This window comes from Panthera onca, chromosome B4 (genome assembly GCF_046562875.1).
Source record: "Panthera onca isolate mPanOnc1 chromosome B4, mPanOnc1 haplotype 2, whole genome shotgun sequence".
Classification (NCBI taxonomy): Eukaryota; Metazoa; Chordata; class Mammalia; order Carnivora; family Felidae; genus Panthera; species Panthera onca.
Window position 1 is genome coordinate 131,212,256 of NC_138345.1, and position 20,059 is coordinate 131,232,314.

The 20,059-nt window shown below is 53.0% G+C and overlaps 2 protein-coding genes across 2 annotated transcripts; one reads left to right on the top strand and one right to left on the bottom strand.

The window, feature by feature from the left end:
- Window positions 1-1,353: 1,353 nt before the first annotated feature.
- CB4H22orf23 (chromosome B4 C22orf23 homolog) lies at window positions 1,354-9,254 on the bottom strand. The gene is made up of 7 exons (XM_060656383.2): window positions 9,110-9,254; window positions 8,672-8,783; window positions 7,533-7,595; window positions 3,406-3,588; window positions 2,635-2,766; window positions 2,318-2,418; window positions 1,354-2,176 (listed from the first exon to the last, which is right to left on the bottom strand). Exons 2-7 carry the CDS (start codon window positions 8,772-8,774, stop codon window positions 2,105-2,107), a joined length of 654 nt encoding a protein of 217 aa, XP_060512366.2. The 5' UTR covers window positions 8,775-8,783; window positions 9,110-9,254; the 3' UTR covers window positions 1,354-2,104.
- Window positions 9,255-9,342: 88 nt separating this feature from the next.
- Window positions 9,343-19,201, top strand: POLR2F (RNA polymerase II, I and III subunit F). Its single transcript, XM_060656384.3, has 5 exons — window positions 9,343-9,477; window positions 11,338-11,407; window positions 14,323-14,453; window positions 18,462-18,533; window positions 19,023-19,201. Exons 1-5 carry the CDS (start codon window positions 9,458-9,460, stop codon window positions 19,111-19,113), a joined length of 384 nt encoding a protein of 127 aa, XP_060512367.1. The 5' UTR covers window positions 9,343-9,457; the 3' UTR covers window positions 19,114-19,201.
- The last annotated feature ends 858 nt before the right edge of the window (window positions 19,202-20,059 follow it).

Sequence of the window (20,059 nt, forward strand, 5' to 3'; positions counted from 1 at the left end):
CCGGTGCCCTGGAGCCTTGGGTGCTTTGCCCTTAGCCAGGTCTGCCTACTTCCCTGTGTCGGCCGCATGCCGTGGCCGGACATCTCTGGTCACCTGGGCGGGACCTGTGGGGCCGTCCCTGCCAGGGAGCCTTGGTCCTCAGTGCCTGCCAGTGGGCAGGACTCTTCTGCAGCTGGGAGAGGTGGCTCCCGCACCAGCACAGCCCCCGGCGGTCTCCTTCCAGACGTGCCTGTTGACCTGGAGCTGGTCACCAACTCCACAAAGGCTTTCAGGGGCCAGGCAGGTCACACGCATGACCGGGCGGGGTATAACCTGAGGAGTGGCTCTGGCAGGCTGTCTGGGTGTCTGGAGACTCAGGTGGTGGGGACTGGGGCGAACTGGGGTGTCTATGCCCCCAGCTAAAGGGGGAAGTTCTTCGTTACTTAAGTCAACTGTAGTTTGTGGGAACGTGGGCCCAGTGTTGCCAGACTCTTCCATTTCTCAAAAGAAGCTAGAAATCCAGATTGCGTGTGCGTGTGATTTGTAAACGTTGGCAACGAATCTGAATTTAAATCCAGGGTAGGCTGTATTGTCACGGGTGGCCAAATTTGTCCTGGCGTTCTCCAGTTTGCTGCCTCTGGGCTATGTGAGGGGGCCTTTGAGGTGGAGGACAACCGTCCTTGTCATATTATACCCTCTGCCCTCAGGTTCTGGAGGGTGTGTGGACACAGGCCTCCCATGGAAATGTTCCTGAGCCAGCCCTTCATCTGGCCTCTTCCACTTACCTGTTTGGGGCTACGGGGCCATGTTTGTTCTGCAACCCAAAGCTCGGGTCATGTATGTGGCCTGTAGGATGAAAGGCATCCCTCCAGGTGGCAGTGTTGGTTGAAATCGCCAAACAAAATTTTTGGGGGGTGAGAAGGGGGATTTTGTTAAAGCACGGGGACGGGACCCGTGGGTAGGAAGAGTGGCCTAAATTTCCAAAATATTTTGACGTGTAGGGAGAGGAAAGTGTCAGAATACCGGAGAATGTAGGGCTCGTGGCTGTGAGAAGAAATGGGGACGTCCATGTACTGTGTGCCAGGCCTGGGGGGCTGTTCTTGTGGTCGGAGGTCTCCGTAGCCCTCTGAGGCAGGGCTTCGCCGATGAGCAGTCAGAGTGGAGTCTGGGGTGCCGCCCAGGCTCGCAGGGCACAGGCTGGGATCGGAGCTCCAAAGCCGGGCTCTTTTGGTCTAGCTGTCTCCCACCCTTGTGTCTCTGTGGCCCGCGGGTTTAGCGGAAAGAGCGAGAACTAACTTCTAACCCTTAGTGGGCTACTTGAGTTGAATGCCTTGGTTACGGTGTCCTGGGGAGCCTCAGATTTCACACAGTGGGTAGCAAACCGTCCCAGGGCTTTATTGAGCAAAAGGAACAGGTGAAATTCAGCACCTGCCATGGTGCCCGGCCATGGGCTGTTCAAGAGGGGTTGGTTCTCATTTCCACTTGAGACGTGCAAATGGCTAAAAACCATCCGGGCTTGAAAAGTCCCAACTCCTGGAACACATCAGCCTTCCCTCTGAAAACAAAACAGTGTGTGTGATGACCTAGGGTAGAGGTGTCTTACTGGCCCGTTAATGGTAGTCGTTAAACATTTGCCCGAGGCTGTAAGAAGCCAAATAAGTAAGTCCTAAGACAGGTAGGTCGAAAGGACTCCCATTCCTTCCTGGGTTCTGAAAAGCAAATGCGAAGGGCACACAGTGGGTGCTGGGTGGGGAGGAAGGGGCCCGTGGGATGCCCTCTGACACGTGGCCAAGAGGGTGCGATTAGGCCTCGCCTTCACTCGTGCATGTCTGTGACTGTGACTGTCGGTCTCAGTGGCTCAGCCGACCCAGGCTCCCTGGGCAGAGCCTTGAGGAGAATCAGCTCATTCTCGGAGATTGGGCCATTTTCTAGGGTGCTGTGTGTGCCCAGGGTTCCCCGGGCCAGGGCAGTGCCGTGTGGCCATTTGACGTGGCTGAAGGCCAGGGTAGGTGGGCTGATGGCGGGGGGGTGGGGGGGGGGTGGGGAGCAGGGGAGCCTGCTTGGCGATGGGGTGGGGCTCCAGTGGTCCACGTTGGGCTACTCTGCTCCTGTCTCTGGAGGCAGATCAAGGGGTGGCAAGAGCCTTCCTAAGTTCCTCACTCCTCTTGTGGTCAATGTCTTCCATTTCGCGCAGTTTCTGCAAAGGGCATCGGGCAAAGCTGGGATTCAGGGCCGGGACCTGAGGAGCCCCAAACCTGGGCCACAGGTGCCCTGTCCACTCACGTCTCATGCTGCGCACGCACAGCAGACCCTCTCCCCCCTTCCCTGTGGCTTCTACCTGGGAGATCTCTGCAAGGATGATCCCTCGGTACTGTCTGCCCTGTCCCAGCGCCTCCATGTCAGCCAGGAATTCTTTCCTGTCCTGGATTTCCTTTACCACTGGACAGAGGAGAAGGGCCGTCAGTGTACAGGGCAACGGGGGCCGCCAGGCTCCCGGGAGGGGTGGCGGGGACAACGGGTTGCTCCCTTGGGGAGAGGAAGCGTTTCTGCGGTCCGTGTTCCCCACTCGTTGGCCCTCAGGGTTACTCTCCATCCCCCCTGATCGTGGACCCCTCTGCCCACCTTCCCGGCCTAGGTGGCCCATCGGTGGCTTACATTCTTCAAACCGGTCCAGCTCAGGGGCTGGGTCCTCCTGTCGCACCGGAGGGGGCTTCCTTTTCCGTTCCTCGGAGTCCTTCCCAGTGGCAAAAATGTTTTGGAGTCTTCGCTTCTCTTTCTCCAGATCTCCTACAGGGCCCAGAAATGGCCTAGTTAAGGCAGGCGAGGCACCCCGCTCATGGTCTGAGCTCCTGGTTGGGCATGCTTGTTCCGGGGTCCCGGCGCCTTGAACCCCGGGAACCCCTGAGTTTGTCCTGTCCAGACAGGCGGGAGGGGGAAGGGCCGAAAGAACTAAGGGCGGAACCCACACGCTCTGGTGCAGAGCGAGGCTAAGAAAACTGTGGTCACCGTGGAGGCGGCCTGCGTGTAGAGACCACACGCAGTGGAGCTGTCGGCAGGTCTGGGCCAAGAGCTACACCGGATGCCAGGTAGGGAGCGAGGCAAAAGGCTCCAGGAAGTAGGTTGGCGTGCCTACTGTGTGGGACCGTGTGACCTTAAGAGAGCAGGGGCCCTGAGATCTGACAGCCAAACACTCGTCAGGGACTGGTGGACTCTAGTTAATCATTACAGAATTCTAAAAAAATGAAAAAGGACCAGTTCACTGGTTTCCTCTACACCCTGAACACCCCCAAGCTAACAGGTGCCCAGGCTCAAGTACAAACAGTGAGAGAATTTGGTTAGACACTTGCCCTGCCCTACGGGCCGCTTGGCCCCCGGCCCCCTCGGGGAGGGAGGTGGAAGAGGGGCTCTCGAGGCCCTCTCACTTACGGGTGGCTTGAGGCTTGAATGGTTCCCGGCTATAGGCCCCGCCGGCTTGGCACACACTGGCAGGCCGGAGGTGGGGCCGGGCCACCAGGATGGGAGGCAGGTAGATGGCCGAGGCCGGCTGTTTGGGAGGCAAGACCCTCTGGCTGGATGTTGGGCTGCACTGGAGGGGCAGTGTGTCTCCTCCTGGGAAAGGAAGGTTCGAGGTGGAGGGGGACCCACCTGGCTTTTTTTTTTTTTTTTTTTAATTTATAAAAGTCATACCTGCCTGTTACAAGCGGTTAAACAGTATAGAAGTCTTCCCTTCTCCCCTCCAGTCCCCCACCCCTACCCCATAACGAGCAACTTATAATCTGGTGGTCTCGTTCCAAACTTTTTGATGTTAATACAAACATGTTCAAAGATATGTGTGCATATATGAGCTTCGTTTTTCAAACACTGGATCATACTGTATTATATTCAGTAATTGGCTCTTAACAATTGATCATGGACAGTTTTCCAGATCACTTCATTTATATAGAACTTATTTTTTATAGCTATATACTAGTTCGTAGAATGGATACATTATTTATTCAGCTAGTCTTTTAATTTCAGAAACTCAGGCTGTTTCCTTTTCTTTTTTTCCCTACTACTTCAAACAATGCTGCAATAAACATTCTTGTGCATCAAGCTTCTAGACTGCTGCTTTTATTTCTATAGGTGGATTCCTAAAACCTGCTTGGTCTCTAGGCAGGGAGGGATGGTTTCGATGGTGATACACACCAGTCCCCCTGACTGTCCTTCCCTGCTGTCTCAGCCTAGTTAAGGCAGGCGAGGCACCCCACTCGTGGTCTGAGCTCCTGGTTGGGCATGCTTGTTCCGGGGTCCCGGCACCTTGAACCCCGGGAACCCCTGAGTTTGTCCTGTCCAGACAGGCGGGAGGGGGAAGGGCCAAAAGAACTAAGGTCGGAACCCACGGATCTGGGGATCCCCCTCCAGGCCAGCCAAGTGTATCACCTCCTACCTGGTTGACTGGCCCCTGCTCTCAATTGCCCCAAAGCCCAGCTCGGAGCAGCCCCTCCCCTGCATTGTTTTGATCTGGCCCCCCATCTACCTCTTCCACCTTTTCCAGCCTTCTATCACCCACCAGCAAATACGTACTGAGTATCTGCTCTGTGCCAGGCCTAGGACACTGGGGGTAAAGTGGTAAGACAAAGTCCCCTCACGGCACTTACATTTGGGGTCGGAGGAGTGTGGACGATGAGTAAGTAAAATACATAGTTGGTTAGTGACGGTACAGGGATGGAACAGAGGATGTCAGAGCAGAATTTACAATTTTAAAGAGGGGAGGCAGGGAAGGCCTCATGATGAGGTCAGCCCCCAAAATGGTGAGTTGCTCTGTTGTGCAGATATTTTGGGGAAGAGCATTTCAGGCAGAAAGAACAGCTAGAGCAAAGGCCGTGAGGTGGTCACGCGCCTGGAATGTCTGAGCAACAGCCAGAGGCTAGGGGGGCAGGAATGGAGTGAGCAAGGCAGGAATATAGTGGGAGCAGAGGTCAGAGGTCAGGGAGGGCAAGAGAAGTTCAGGGACCTGTAGGCTTCCGGAAAGACCAGCTTTTACTTTTTCTTTTTTTTAATTTTTTTTTTTTAACGTTTATTTATTTTTGAGACAGAGACAGAGCATGAACGGGGGAGGGTCACAGAGACAGGGAGACACAGAATCTGAAACGGGCTCCAGGCTCTGAGCTGTCAGCACAAAACCCGACGCGGGGCTCGAACTCACGGACCGCGAGATCATGACCTGAGCCGAAGTCGGCCGCCCAACCGACTGAGCCACCCAGGCGCCCCATACTTTTTCTTTTTTAATGTTTGTTTATTTTTAATGTTTACTTCTTTTTGAGAGAGAGTGAGCACATGAGAGCAGGGGAGAGGCAGAGAGGAAGGGAGACAGGAGAGAATCCCAAGCAGGCTCCGTGCGGTCCGCGCAGAGCCCGCCTCTGGGCTCGAGCTCACGAACCGTGAGATCGTGACCTGAGCCAAAATCAACTGGCTTTTACTCTGAGGTGGGAAACCATCGGAGGGTTTGGAGCAGAGGAGTTACATGACCCTTTGGTTGCTGCTGAAAGTACCGTGTGGGGGGGCCCGGGGCAGAGGTGGTCAGAGTCAGGATATGGTTTGAAGGTCAAGCAGACCCACGCTGATAGGTTGGATGGGGGGTCGGGGAGAAAGACGAGGAGTCAGGGATGATTCTGATGTGTCTGTCCCATAGGCCTGGAAGATGGAGTTGCCATTTTTCCCCACAAACCAGCCCCTTCTCACACCCTCTACCTAGAGCCACACCATGGCCTTCCTGCTCTTCTCTGGAGAGACGCGGTGCTTCCCAGAATGTCCCTCCTGCTCCCTCCGCTCCCTCCGCTCCCTCCTTCCGCCTGCCCAGCGGTGTGCCGTCCCATCCCCCGGCCTACCCTCAGCAGATGATTATGGCCTGAGTAATTCTGGGAGGTCAGGTGAAGGAGAGGAATTTGTGGCTAGCAACAGAATTTGAATGAAGCCTCAACACAAGTAGGATTTGGTTAAGAGGAGAGAAAAAGAGACGGGATTCCAGAAGAAAGCAGACCCAACACAAATGAATGTCTGGAGACAAGTTTTTAAAAAGAAAACTTAGGAGAGTAAAACTGTCAGGCGAACCAGTTACTTGCCTAATGAAATCAGTCCTTCAGTAAATATCGAGCACCTAGGTGCTGGGGGTCCTGCGGTGAACAAGGCGGACATAGTCCTTCGCTTCCTGGAATTTATTGGAATTTCTAGCACATTCTCTTTGCAGTCCTGCTAGAGGGGCCACCAGATTATTAGTGCATTGCTGAGTGCGGAGATAGAGTTACATGATGCAGTTGTATGAAGGCACCGGGCTCTGACAGCCTGGGCTGTCCTTGTCCCCAATAAGTCCCCTGGCCACTGCTGGACCGGCACTGCTAATATTCGCCTCTCTGACACTCTCTTCCCTTCGCTTCCGTGGCTGCTCAGGCGCCCTCCCACAGGCACCCTCTTCCGTACGTAAGGCAATCACTTCTGGTAGGTTCAGTAGAGAAGGTTCTGACGTTCTCTCTCTCAGAGGCAACTTCACAGGTCTCTGTTCCGATCCATTAAATGCTGATTCAGTGAAACCTCAGAAAGCAGGGTAGTTTTCAAGATCTCAGGGCGCACCTTGCTACCGTGCCCATGTACTTACACTTTGTTGCTTTCCTTAAAAATAACTAATCCAATGGGTAGTCAGAGGTGAGCGGTGGGAGGCCTTTGCATACAGGACCTCCTATGTTGGAATCCTGCCACTTGTCTGGCGTCCACTAGCTAAGCTGTGAATGAGTAAAAGTAGGAGTAAGACACACAGTCCTTTCCTCTGGAGAGCTCATAGGGTATGTGTGTAACAGACTGCAGACATGACCACGTGGAGACTATTTTGGTCGGGCAGGACGTCCCAGCTGGGCTGTGATCTCTTGGAAGGACGGCTGGAGACAGATGGCAAGAGGCTTGTTGTTGTGCTAGGACCCGTGTCCCAGAAAGAAACAAAGGCCCTGAACGATCAATTCCCCAGGAGCGAGGGTCAAAAATACTATTCAATTGTTTTGGTCTTTTTTTTTTTTTAATAGAATTTTTAAAAGCTTATTTATTTATTTTGAGAGAGAGAGAGAGAGAGCGAGAGTGAGCAAGCGAGCCAGGGAGGGGCAGAGAGAGAGAGAGGGAGAGAGAGAGAATCCCAAGCAGACTCCAGGCCATCAGCGTGGTGCCTGATGGACCTGAGCTGAAACCAAGAGTCAGTGTCGCTTAACCAACCTAGTCACCCAGGTAACCCTTTTTCTGGTCTTTAAGAGATTTTTTTTCTTTCTGAGAGCCCAAGCAGGGAAGGGGCAGAGAGAGAGAGGGACAGAGGCTCTGAAGGGGGCTCTGCGCTGACAGCAGTAAGTCTGATGTGGGGCTTGAACTCATGAACCGTGAGATCATGACCTGAGCCGAAGTCAGGCGCTCAACCCACTGAGCCACCCAGGTGCCCCTGGTCCTTTTAAACGAGATCCCCAACCCCTGAATATGGAGGAGCATTAAAAGTGTGGTCCAGAGTCCCTCCGCCCAGGAAGCCTCTGTGGATTGCCTCTTACTTTTCATGGTGTCCATGATGTGTCGCTGTTGGAAGTTTGTCAGTTTGGATTCCTTCATCATCACTGCAAAGATAAAGCACCGCTATGAGGTCTCCCGGACGGCAGACACAGCCCTTCATCTCACCTTATTCTAGTGTAAAATTGTATCCCCTCCTAACCCCACTCCGCACCTCAGTACCCCTTCCCTCCCTTTCCTGCTTCATTGTTTTTTCTGTAACACTTACTATCATTGAAATTCTATATACTTACTGTCACTCCTACTAGAATATGAGCTCATGAGAGAGCAAGATTTTTTTGCTGTTTTTTTTCCTTTTCATTTCTTTTATTATTAATTTATTTTTTTTAACGTTTATTTATTTTTGAGACAGAGAGAGACAGAGCATGAATGGGGGAGGGTCAGAGAGAGAGAGGGAGACACAGATTCTGAAACAGGGTCCAGGCTCCGAGCTGTCAGCACAGAGCCCGACGCGGGGCTCGAACTCACGGACCGTGAGATCATGACCTGAGCCGAAGTCGGACGCTTAACCGACTGAGCCACCCAAGCGCTCCATTTTTCTTTTCTTTTCTTTTTAACTGCTGTGTCTCTGGCACTTAGAACAACGTCTAAAGCACATTAAGCAGGTTTAAAATTTTTTTTTGCTGTTGAGTGAGTGAACCAATGGACCGTATTTTATTAAGCATGTGCCAGGTGCTGGAGCTACAATCGTGAGCCCAAACAGGCACAATCCCTGCCCTAATGGAGTTCGTGATCTAGAGGGGTAGATGAATATTAATCCAGTGGGAGACAACTAAATATCTGACTCAGGTTGTGTTGTCCATTGAAGGAAAGGGTATTTGGTAGTGTGAAAGCACAGAACTGTTGGTTCCACTGTGGTGGTGGGTGGGGAGGAGATCAGGCTTCCCTGGGGAAGTTGAAGGCGTGATCTAAGGGATGCGCAGGAGTTAATCACTTCAAAATTCTTATTTCTTTGACTTTTGGCCACTTGAAAGTTGTAGGATCCCCAAACCTTTCTGAACCCCAGGCTTCTTATCTGTAAAATAAAAATAGCAATTGCTAAGCACAGATCATGTAAGGGATAACTGAGTGACAGAGGGTACCTGCCACCACCAGTCTTCTCCGGTCCTTTAAACACACTGACCTCTGAGCAGCTTGCAGGTCCCGGGGGTGTAAGTGGCTGGCTTGGAGCAGCGCCATAACCCTGTTCCTTTGGTCACTGCCTCCACCCTTTCCTGGGAAGCCATGGAAGGGCCCTGAGGAGGGAAAAACGCAATGATAACCCCTGTCTCCCAGGCCCAATTTCTGCTCCCGCGCCCCCAACCTCCTCGACGCCACCCAAAGTCCGGGAGCGGGGGTCGAGTCTCAGCAAAAACGTGACTCGTTGCCGTCAGTATCGCGATAGTGCCCTTTTCCCCCCTACCCCGAACAGATACACAGGCAGATCCTCACACATGAACGGAGACCTCATCCTGACCCGACGCCTGTGGCAGGGAAGCCCTCTCTGGCGGAAAGGGGCGGTTAGGATAAGCCGTGGTCCGGACAGAGCCCGTTGGGGGATAAACCAAAATGGAAACCTCACCCTAAAGTAAGACTCCGCTGGTGCCTCCTCCCCACAGGGAGCAGCCGGGCTCGGGAGACCGTAACCACGGCCCCGCGGCGGTTGTGCGGCGCCTGGACCCCGCGCAAAACCCTCCCGATCTCAGCGACTAGAGCCCGCCCCCAGCGGCTCCGGCTACCATGGGAACGGGCCCACGCCTCCCGGCGCGTGCGCACAGTTACGGCTTCGGCCTGCCTACCGGAAGTACTTGCCTCTGGGTCACGGCGCAGGCGCAGAGCACGCGTGGCGCCGCTCGAGGCGGAGGCGCGCTGTTTTCGGGTCTCCGCGCGGGTCCCTGGCGCGGAGTGGGGTCGCTGCGGCGCCGGCGTCATGTCAGATAACGAGGACAAGTGAGTGCGGGAGCTTGGGAAGGGGCGGGTGAAGCGGGAGCCTGGGTCGAAGGAGGCCGAGGAGCCAGGCTCGAGGGGCAGTGTCTTGAGGGGACTGCGGGTGCTGAGTGGGCCCGCGGAGCTGCGGGGGAGAAGGGCGGGGGGCCGGGAGGAAAGATCCATCCAGAGGCCCGGCTCGAGGAGCAGTGAAAAAGGTCTTTCGGCCGACTTCCAGCGAGCCGGGCTCCGTGTCTTGTAATGAGAGTATTGAGGTGAACTAGGCATAGTCTCTCGTCCCCGGGGGCGCCTTTTCTAGAAGAGGGGACAGGCCCATAAACAGATAATGCAGGGTCGTGTGAGAGTACGTTGTAGACGTACGTAGTAGAGAAGGAGTCCAGGGGAGAGTCTGGCGAGACTCGGGGGGTGGTAAAAGGTCTGGAAGGGTTGCAGGAATCTCGGTGAGAAGGTAGTGGCTTGGACTGGGGTGGCACTAGGAGAGGTGGTGACGGCAGGTGGTTTTGAATTCTGGATCGATGTTGAAGGTGGAGCCCAAAGATTTCCTGACACGTGGGGTCGGAGGAGATGCGTCTTATGAAGATAAAAATAGTGGAGTCAGGGGCGCCTGGGTGGCTCAGTCGGTTAAGCGTCCGACTTCGGCTCAGGTCGCGATCTCGCGGTATGTGAGTTCGAGCCCCGCATCGGGCTCTGTGCTGACTGCTCAGAGCCTGGAGCCTGTTTCGGATTCTGTGTCTCCCTCTCTCTCTGAGCCTCCCCCGTTCATGATCTGTCTCTCTCTGTCTTAAAAATAAATGTTAAAAAAAAAAAAAATAGTGGAGTCATCAGCAGTGTGTATATGAAATAGAGTATACTGTATTTTAGTCAAAACTAAGAATCAGGTGAAAACCTCAGCGGAGTGTCGGTAGAGAAGAAGAGATGGCTGGGGACTGTTAGCGCATTCCAGCACTGAGTGCCTGTAGGGAAGAGAGGGGGAAACCAGCATAGGAGACTGAGATGGGACAGCCAGTGAGGTGGGGGATCCCCAAGAGAGAGGTGGCCTTGTAGTTAAGTGAGGGCAGAGTATTGAGCTGGGGAGTGTGTGTGTGTGTGTGTGTGTGGGGGGTGGTGGTCTGGTGTGCCAACTGATAGATTCAGCTAAAGGAGAACAAGACATGTCCATTGGGTTTAGCAACGTGGCAGCCGTTAATGAACTTGAGAAGGCTGGTTTTGCTAGAACTGTGGAGGTAAAAGCCTTGCTGGCGTGAGATTATGACACAACTGGAGACAGAAGGTGGACAGCTTTCATGAATTTGACTCCCAAGAGGAGCATGAAGGGGGGAGCCCCCAAGAGGGCTCAGTGGGGGGTACAAGAGAAATAAGTTTTGTTTATTTTTTAAGATGGGAAAATAACTACATGTTTATATGTTGATGGGAATGATCCAGCAGAGATACAGTGATGATGAGTGAGTCCTAGCAAAATTTGGGGGCTGATGGGGGTAAGGATGAAGGAGTAAAATGGAAGAGAAGTTTGATTCACTCATTAAGTAGTTATTTATTGAGCCAATTCTACATACTGAGTGAGATACGGGTATCTGCTGTCTTTAAAAAAATCTTTTTTAACATTTATTTATTTTTGAGAGACAGAGTCTGAGCGGGGGAGGGGGAGAGAGAGAGACAGACAGACAGACAGACAAGATCTGAAGCAGGCTCCAGGCTCTGAGCTGTCATCACAGAGCCTGATGCAGGGCTTGACCTCACAAGCCATGAGATCATGACCTGAGTCGAAGTCGGATGCTTAACCGACTGAGCCACCCAGGCGCCCCTCTGCTGCCTTTGATTCTAGTAAGTGATGCTCCAACTAACTGCCCTCTTCTTCTTGTACAGTTTTGATGGTGACGACTTTGATGATGTGGAGGAGGATGAAGGGCTAGGTGACTTGGAGAATGCCGAGGAGGTCAGTATTTAGCTGTGGACTCCCCTTTTCTGCAGTCCAAGCTGCCAAATAACCCGGCCGGTGATAATCGCCTGAATGAATCTGCCTCTTGCGGGTCACATCCCCTGCCACAAGCACCCCCAGTTAGAGTGAGCAGTGTTCCAGTCCTGGGTGGAGGAAAAGTCCTACAGGGTGGGCCATAGCCTGTGGCTTTGGGGGCAGTTGGTTTACTGATGCGTGAAATACCACCTTCATTCATTCAGCAAGCGTGTGTTGATTGTTTGTTATGTGTTAGGTGCCCTATGGGCAGGGTTTCCTTAAGGAGCCCTGGGGAGAGTGATCTGGGATAAAGCTGGAGAGGTAAGGGCCCACATCAGGCAGGATTTTATAGCCTAAAGGCACTTAGAAGCCACCACGTGTTGTGGTTTTTAAAAATATTTTTAAATTTTTTTTTTTAAATTTTTTTTTTTTTTTTAACGTTTATTTATTTTTGAGACAGAGAGAGACAGAGCATGAACAGGGGAGGGGCAGAGAGAGAGGGAAACAGAATCTGAAACAGGCTCCAGGCTCTGAGCGGTCAGCACAGAGCCTGATGCGGGGCTCGAACTCACAGACCGCGAGATCACGACCTGAGCCGAAGTGGGACGCCCAACCGACCAAGCCACCCAGGCGCCCCTAAATTTATTTTTTTTTTAAGTAATCCCTACACCCAGTGTGGGGCTGTGGGGCTCAAACCCACAACCTTGAGATCAAGAGTTGTACTCTCTACGGACTGAGCCAGCCAGGCGCTCCCACCGACAAGTGTTGAGCCGGGGAGTGGCACTATCCCGTGTACACTTTAGAAAGGGCATTCTGGCGTCAGAGTGACGAGTGAGTTGGGGAGGAGCGGGAGTTAAAGACAGAGACCTTGAGGGTCTCTCTATCTAGGCGAGAGACCCGTGGCTTGGACTTGGGTGCTGGTAACGTAAGTGATAAGAAAACGGACAAAAGAGGTATTTTTGGTGGATTGGAGATGGAACTAAGAAAGTGGGAGGTGACAAGGGTGACCCCCAGGTTTCTGACTTGTGTCGCCAGGTGGATGGGTTACGAATTTCACGAATGACATTGGGCTTTCTGTGCCATGACTGATGGAGGAAGTGCTTTATGGCTCCTGGAAAGGGAGTGATCCCTCAATTATTTTAGGCTTGGAAGCTGAAGCCCCCATTTTTGGATTTTCTCTTTCTTCCGCACGGCACTCTCGGGTACCTGTTCGCTGAGTCAGAAACGTCCTCCTCTGTCCTGGTCCCCTCCCATCCCTGTTCGGTTGATTTTGCCTCCTACACATGGTCCGGCCCTGTTTCTGCTTCTCCATTCTCAGCGCTTCAGGCTGGCTGAGGTCTTTATTCCGCTTCACTCACTTTGCTGCGGAAATGTGTTACTGCTCTTCCTGCCGTCAGTCTCCCACCACTCTGCTGGATTGGCCATTCTGCTGCCACAGTCTCTCTTACCTGCCTACCTGATTGCTTACTGCTCGTCTTCCTCTGTGGTCTGCTTCTGCCCTTACCCTCTACAGAATACGCTCAACAGAGCATCTGTAGGGATACCTTTACATTTTTTTTTTTTTAAGTGCATTTATCTACTTGGGGGGGGTGGTGCGGGGGAGAGAATCCCAAGCAGGCTCCATGCTTTCAGTGCAGAGCTCACACAAAGCTCGATCCCCTGAACCGGGAGATCATGACCTGAGCTGAAATCGAGAGTCAGATGCTTAACTGACTGAGTCACCTGGGCGCCCCTCTTTAGTTTTTATACCACGTAGTTTACTTGTTAATTTTGTTATCTCTTGTAATATAAGGTCTATAGGGGAAAGAATTTTTATCTGTCTCACTCTTCTATTTCGGGCACTTAGAACACTGACACGTAGTAAGCACTCAATAAATATTTGTTGATTTAATTCTCTTTTTAATGTTTATTTTAGTAATCTCTACACCCAACGCGAGGCTTGAGCTCATAACCTCGAGATCAAGACTCACATGCTGTATCCACTGAACTAGCCAGGCGCCCCTAATTCTTTATTTATTATAGAATTTATTCTCCTGCCTACAACCCTTTGCACACCTTTTGCTCTAATCATACTTCACAACTCATACATTGTCTCCCACCGCTGTGCTTTTGTGCCTGCAACTCAGCCTACCTGGAATGCCCTTCTCTTTCTCGTTGGCTTGGCAGCTCCTACTCCTTCTGGAGTTGCTTGTTTCGTCTCTGGACAGCCTTCCTAACCCCCAGCATGAGTTTGCTGTCCCCCACCTTCTCGTGAACTTCATTGTCCACTTGCCGACCTTTGTAGCACCTACTGTTTTGTTTACTCTTGTCTCCTCTCCTGACTGTGAATTCTTTGACAGCAGAAATGCTTCACTTGCTGTCTTATCATCCATTATGATGTTTGGCACATGACAGATCCTTCATAAGTAATTGTTGAATACACGTGAGCGCCTGTGTATCCTTGCCTTCACTTTGACTTTTTAGCCACTTGACCTATTGATTCAGTTACCCTGTCTGAAAGATGGGGTGCTTATTCCTTGCCCCCTACTTAAAGAGGCTTGTCTGTGCTGAAGGACATCTCGGCATATGGCTAATGTTCTGGGGCCACCCCATCTCCAGGCCATCTGCTTCCCTCTTCCGGATGAGGCAGTTGGCTCTGGAATCCCAGTCGTGGTTCTTCTTTTTTACTAGGTCTGAGACTTTGACCCAGTTAGCTAACACTCTGAGCCAGGCACTATAATGCCCACCATGTAAGGTTATCGTGAGAATTAAAGGGGGTGTCATTAACTGCAGGTGTGCGTGCTGGCACGTGATAAGCAGTAATGGTAGGGGGGATTGTAATCATTGTCATTATCGTCCTGCCCCTCAACCCAGAAAATACACCTGAGACTTTCCCTCTTTTCTGTCTTGGCGTCCAGGAGGGCCAGGAGAACGTCGAGATCCTCCCCTCTGGAGAGCGACCACAGGCCAACCAGAAGCGAATCACCACACCGTATATGACCAAGTATGAGCGAGCCCGTGTGCTGGGCACCCGAGCCCTCCAGATCGCGTGAGTATATGCCCTTTCGTGATCTTTCCTGTCGGTCAGGCCACAGTAAGCTTCCGAGCTATTGATGTGGCCCAGCCGGCACCTGAAAACACTCTCCCTGCTCTCACATGCTAAGCAAGGGTGGTGCTGTCTCTGTGTGCCGGGCACTGTTCTAGACTCCTGCCCTCAGGGAGTTGGTGATCCAGTAGGAGAAATAGGACGTGAACATCTGAGGAGCCAAATAACAGTCCAGTAGAAACATAAGGAAAGTACAGAACTTGGGTGTCTATTAGGTTAGTGAAGCAAAACAAAGAAAAAAAAGTGTGAATTCAGGGAGCTAGAGACCATCGTGGGCTGGTGGATCAGGGCTGCTGTGGCAGCACCTGTCTGGCTTAAGGTGGTTCTTGACCCGAGGTGGACGGTGGCCAGCCCAGAGGAGTGGGGAGGCCCTCCGTGTAGAGGCCAGGCTAGAGGAGCGAAAGCACAGAGCAGCCTTGCCTTTCTCCTGAGTTTGAACCCAGGAGAAGAACGAGAAGGTTCAGGAACTGGCCAGTGCACAGGTGATTCTGTCATCTGAACGTGAAAATGTCCGATGGCTGCACATTCACCCTGTCGGCCACAGGCACCGTGGGCATCTGGAGCCCGTGTCTGCAGGGGCCGGCCAGCCTGCCCGCCAAGGCTGTGCGCGAACAGACCCGAAAGCACCCTCTCTGTAGGCGGGTGGCTTTGAGAAAGCAGGGACTGTCGACGCTGGGCCACGGACGCTTTTCCTCCCACGCTCCCTCTTGGGAGTTACTCTTCTTTCCTACGGAGCAGTGAGTCCGGGAACAGAGGGAGGGCACACGCGCTCTGCGTACTCTAACAGAATGTCCTCCCCAGGGAGAGACAAGGCTGAGGAAATGAACCCCCGCCCCAACGTCTTACAAGCTGGTATGGGAGATGGGTGTCTGGTCGGATGGGTGCATCAGGTAGGGAATCGTGGAAAATTGGCCAGAAACGCTGGGGTCAGCTCTGTGGAGTGCCGATGCTAAAGGAGATTCTAATCTGTGTGTTCCCTCATTTGTTTTCAAATAGCACTGGGCTTCATCCCCCTTACTCCTGTGGGGTAAAGATGACCACCATGTGCACTTCGAACAGGGTTTTATGGGCGGGTAACCCCGTTCCTCGCCTTCTCTAAAGCAGTAGACCTCTCCCTAGCCTGCTTGTACTCTTGGCTGGCCTGGGCGGAATTAGGGCTGCGCTCAGCATGACAGTTGGGATAGTCGCTGGGTCAGGATCCTGTGGGTCTGCACCATCAGTTGTGGCGGCCGCCTGGCGCATGTGGCCACTTATGTTAAGTAAGATGAAGTGAAATTAAAAGTTCAGGTTTTCAGTCTCGTTAGCCACATTTCAGGTGCTCAGTAGCCACGTGTGGCTAGGACTCCATCACAGAGGACATTTCCGTCATTGCAGAACATGCCAGTGGGCAGTGCTTGTCTAAGCTAGAAATGATCCAGCAGAAAGAAGAACTTCTCAATTATCTTTCAAACAAAGAATGATCATATGCAAGCTTAAAGTCTTTCAGTGCTGACTGAGGTAGCGTGCTTGCACCCGCTGGGGATGCAAAGATGATTCCAGATGGTCACAGTCCCCCCCCCCCCCCCCCCCGCCCCCAGTTCTCCAGGTGTTTGCTGCCTTGGGGGAGATGGCTCACAAATAACCAGAACCCAAGGCAGACGGGAGCAGTGCTTTCCAGAAGGCACGAGAAAGAGAAGGGAGTAGTTGTAGGGGTGACTGGGAGAGCCTCATGAAAGGATTAGAATTCAAGAGGGGATGGGGAAAGACAGGTGGTTTTGAGGGTGACCCAGGTGCCAGAGACAGTGCGAGGAAAGACAGGCAAGCGTGGATTGTGGTGGGGGAATGGCAAGTAGCTAGGGGCACAGGGGCTGGAGAAGATGTCACCGGTGCCTTGAACGACAGGTTCAGGGGATCGGCATGCGTTTGGTGGACAGGGTGGGGCACTTGAAAGTTTGGAGGCGGACATTCAGCACACTACCAAGACCCGTGTCCTGCTTTGCTTTGGGAGAGAAGCTTGGTTCAACTTAGTTGGGTCTGTTGTGCCCCTTCCAGTTAAGGGTTAGGATGCCGTCTGGTGGTTCCCAGCTTGCCGGAAGCCCTCGGACAGCCAAGGGCTGGATCTCGTCCCCTAGTACCAGGCGTGCGATGCCGCAGCTTGTTGGTGCTGGACAAATAGTTCTTGGATTTTTTGGATGAAGTCTCACTCTGGTTTTTTAGCACCACCTGGTGGCTGATGTTTGACACAGCCACTTCCTAAGGATCGTTGCCAAGTTTGTGGGGTCACTGGTGCAGACATAATACCTAAGGGCACACTCATGATTCGCACATTGTGTGCACAAGGCTGGATGAATGAACTTGGATTATTCCTATCTTGAAAGAAATAAGGTGTGGGCAGATTAGGAAAAACAGTTTGCTACGTTTTTTAAAGCTTTAAATGTAGGGAAGGACTTACATACTTGAGAGGGGATACAGGGAAAGTTAAACATTTGGTCCCTGCCCCTGCGAAATTTTCAGGGCTTTTGGAAGTAACAGAAATCAAAATAGTAATAAGGTTAGTCAATTACATCGTGTAAACTGGTGGCTCTCAGACCGGCTGATGATCAGAGTCGCCTGGTAAGCTTTGCAAATGGAGGTTCTCAGGCTCCTTCGCTAGAATTTCCAGTCAGGGGTCTGGAGCAGGAGCTGCGAGCCTGTCTTTTTAGCATGCTCTCCTAGTAATTCTGGTGATTGTTAGGTTGGGGACCCGTTAGTACAAACTTGTGCTGAAATCATGAATGGTGGCTTCCTAGAGGAGGTAGGCCTAGAATTGGCTCCTCCTGTTCATTTTTAGAGCCTCTTCTGAAGAGCAGTTGTGGTTAGGGCACGTGGCCCTGGGTCACAAGGTGCTCTGGTCGAATGCAGAAAACTTCAAATAAGCAGCTACAGTACAGTGAGATCGAGAAGCTTGTGTCAAATGAGTCAGGGCGCTGAGCATTTTCAGGGCGGACGATTTCCAGAGTGGAGACATGTGAGCCCCTCCCAGGCTTGTAGGGAGAGGAAGAGCGTACAAGAGGATGCAGAAGGGAAACAGCAGGGTGTGTACAGGGAGCCATGGGGGGGTGGTAAGGCGGGAACGTGGGATAAGTACAGGCAAGTAGCATGAGAAGGTGCACCTAGAAGGACGAGCAGGAGCTAGACCGGGTTCTGGCTGATGGCTGTGGGGCGCCATGGAGGGTTGTAGGCAGGTGCGTGCCTGATCGCAGGCCCCGTATGGAGGCTGGAAGAGTAGGACGGCGAGGGGTGTTGCCAAGGTAGAGAAGGAAAATGAGCTGGCTGGGCCCTGAGGCAGGCCTGAGGGGTTGGGTTAGAGCGAGCCTTTGCCTGGCCATTCCTTTGTGCTGGAATACTCTGCCGTGGTTGCCGGGCCCAGGAGTCTGTGATCGGCTCTGCCTTTCTTAAGTGTATGGATCTTTAACTTACGGATCTTTACCTTATTAGTGGGAGGCATTACAGCACGGTGGGTAGGAACATGCGGGATTCAAATGGCTGTGTGATCTTGGGCAGATTACTGATCTCTCTGTGCCTCAGTTTCCTCATCGGTAAAATGGAAATAATAGCAGTACTTACCTCAGAATGGGGTCACCCCCATAAAGAGCTGAGAACAGCATGTGGTTCTTAGTGACCCTTTACTTGTTAGTAACGTTTTAGTGTCGTAGCAGGCAGGACTATCTCCCATTTTCAGATGAGGATTTGGAGAGAAATTCAGTGTGTCTTTGGAGGCAGAATTTAAATCCAGTCTCCTGGTTCCCACTTGCTTCTACTCACTATGGCAGTGCCCCTGAACACGTTCCCACCCTCCCATGCCCGCCCGTCTCCCTGGAAGGTGACCTTTCTAGGTGAGGACTGGGATGCTGATCTGATCCTATCTGTGAAGTGAGCCCCCTGATTTCCTGCTGGGCCCTTCTCCCCCAACACCTGTCCCTGTACCTGCAGGATGTGTGCCCCTGTGATGGTGGAGCTGGAGGGGGAGACAGATCCCTTGCTCATCGCCATGAAAGAGCTCAAGTAAGTCGCCCAGATCGTGGTTCACTGCTCCTGAGCCCTGCGAGGTATGCCCCAGGTTCTCTGCTGCACACCTCTGCCCCACACCCCTGCCTGGGGGGTGAGATTCTTGTTCCTCTAGGTCCTTAGTTTGTTCTGGAGTCAGTCTGCCAGGCAGGGGGGTGGGAGGGGGCAGGCAAAGGGGGAGGGCTTTGGTGAGGCAGGGTCGTCTCCTGTCTGTCAGAATCTCCCTCTTCCTGCTGCACTTGGCCTTACCAGTATCCCTCCACACTTCCCCTCCTCCCCTCTTCAGCCCTCGGATGGCAGAGCCTTTCCAGAGCCACCGTCCCCTGGACGCAGGAACTCTTTTTATTGTAATTTCTTTTCCACATCTAGTCCTAAGAGGATGCTGCTACGACTTCCCTCCCCTTGCATTCTGCACACAGTGTGTCCCTTCTGCTATAGAGCTCGGGTCACCAGCCCTCATATACTTGTGACTTCTCCCTGCCACAGGGCCCGAAAGATCCCCATCATCATTCGCCGCTACCTGCCAGACGGGAGCTATGAAGACTGGGGGGTAGACGAGCTCATCATCACCGACTGAGCTGGAATCATCTTCCCGACTGTGCCTCATCCTAGTTTCTATTTTCACATTCTTTATACATGTAAATAATAAACCGTTCAACCTTTCATCCCCCTCTGCCTCCAGCTCTCTGTGATGCCCCCTCGCTCCTTCCCTGATAGCACCCTGCTGCCTGGCGGGTGCACCCATTCCTGTGGCCCCGTGACTGTCAGCTCAAGAAGCACCAGGGGCCTTACTCCTTGTGGATCCCCCGCATCCCTCCCTCCATCTCCCTGTTCACCAGCGCAAAGGCTGCTGCAGGGAGACACCTCAGCTGCCTTCCCAGCAGACAGACGAGTCTTTGTGCCCAGGGAACTGGTTGCCACGGAAACCCCCAATTTCCTTTCCAGTGGGGACTGGCTTCAGGGGCTTCTCCCTTCTCAGGAGTATCACAGAGCAGGTCTCATCAAGCCACCCATTGTTTCCTGAGGACCTGCCTCGAGCCTCTTATCGTGGGCTCGGATCCCCTTTCAGGAGCTAGTGCCCCAGCAGGAAGCTTGGGGATGCAGTGATCTCCCGCCCTCCCCAGGCAGAGCCCTGCTGGGCAAGGCAGCAGCTGGAGCGAGGACTGAACACCTGCCCACCCCTGTCCCAGCCCTGTCCCCACTCCCCAGGTCACCGCCCGTACACTGCCTTCCGTGGCCTTCTGGTCCGCCTCCACCATCCTCTCTCCTTCCCCACCTCTGGAAGATGTCCTTTCCCTTCTGTGTAGGGCCCGTGCTCCTCCCAGACCTTGACCGGGATGATGGTGGGCAGGGAAGCAGGGCTCGTGGGTTCCAGGTATGACATTAAATCGGGACTGGAGCTCCCCTTCCTCTGCCCTAGGCTCTCCTGGGTCTCCTGTTCTCTTCACCCTCCTTACCCAGCTTGCAGTAAGACCAATCACGTTGCTTCCCCTCTCCCTTGTGGGGACAGGAAGAGGGTGTAT

What these genes read in the sequence shown, in the direction of transcription:
- POLR2F (XM_060656384.3), top strand. Translation starts at nt 9,458, where the DNA reads ATGTCAGATAACGAGGACAA. An exon ending in ACCCGAGCCCTCCAGATCGC is followed by an intron (nt 14,454 to 18,461) that starts GTGAGTATATGC and finishes CTGTACCTGCAG; the next exon opens with GATGTGTGCCCCTGTGATGG. An exon ending in ATCGCCATGAAAGAGCTCAA is followed by an intron (nt 18,534 to 19,022) that starts GTAAGTCGCCCA and finishes TCCCTGCCACAG; the next exon opens with GGCCCGAAAGATCCCCATCA.
- CB4H22orf23 (XM_060656383.2), bottom strand. Translation starts at nt 8,774, where the DNA reads ATGGCTTCCCAGGAAAGGGTGGAGGCAGTGACCAAAGGAACAGGGTTA. An exon ending in CATCATGGACACCATGAAAA is followed by an intron (nt 3,589 to 7,532) that starts GTAAGAGGCAAT and finishes TTCCTTTCCCAG; the next exon opens with GAGGAGACACACTGCCCCTC. An exon ending in ATTCAAGCCTCAAGCCACCC is followed by an intron (nt 2,767 to 3,405) that starts GTAAGTGAGAGG and finishes TGGGCCCTGTAG; the next exon opens with GAGATCTGGAGAAAGAGAAG.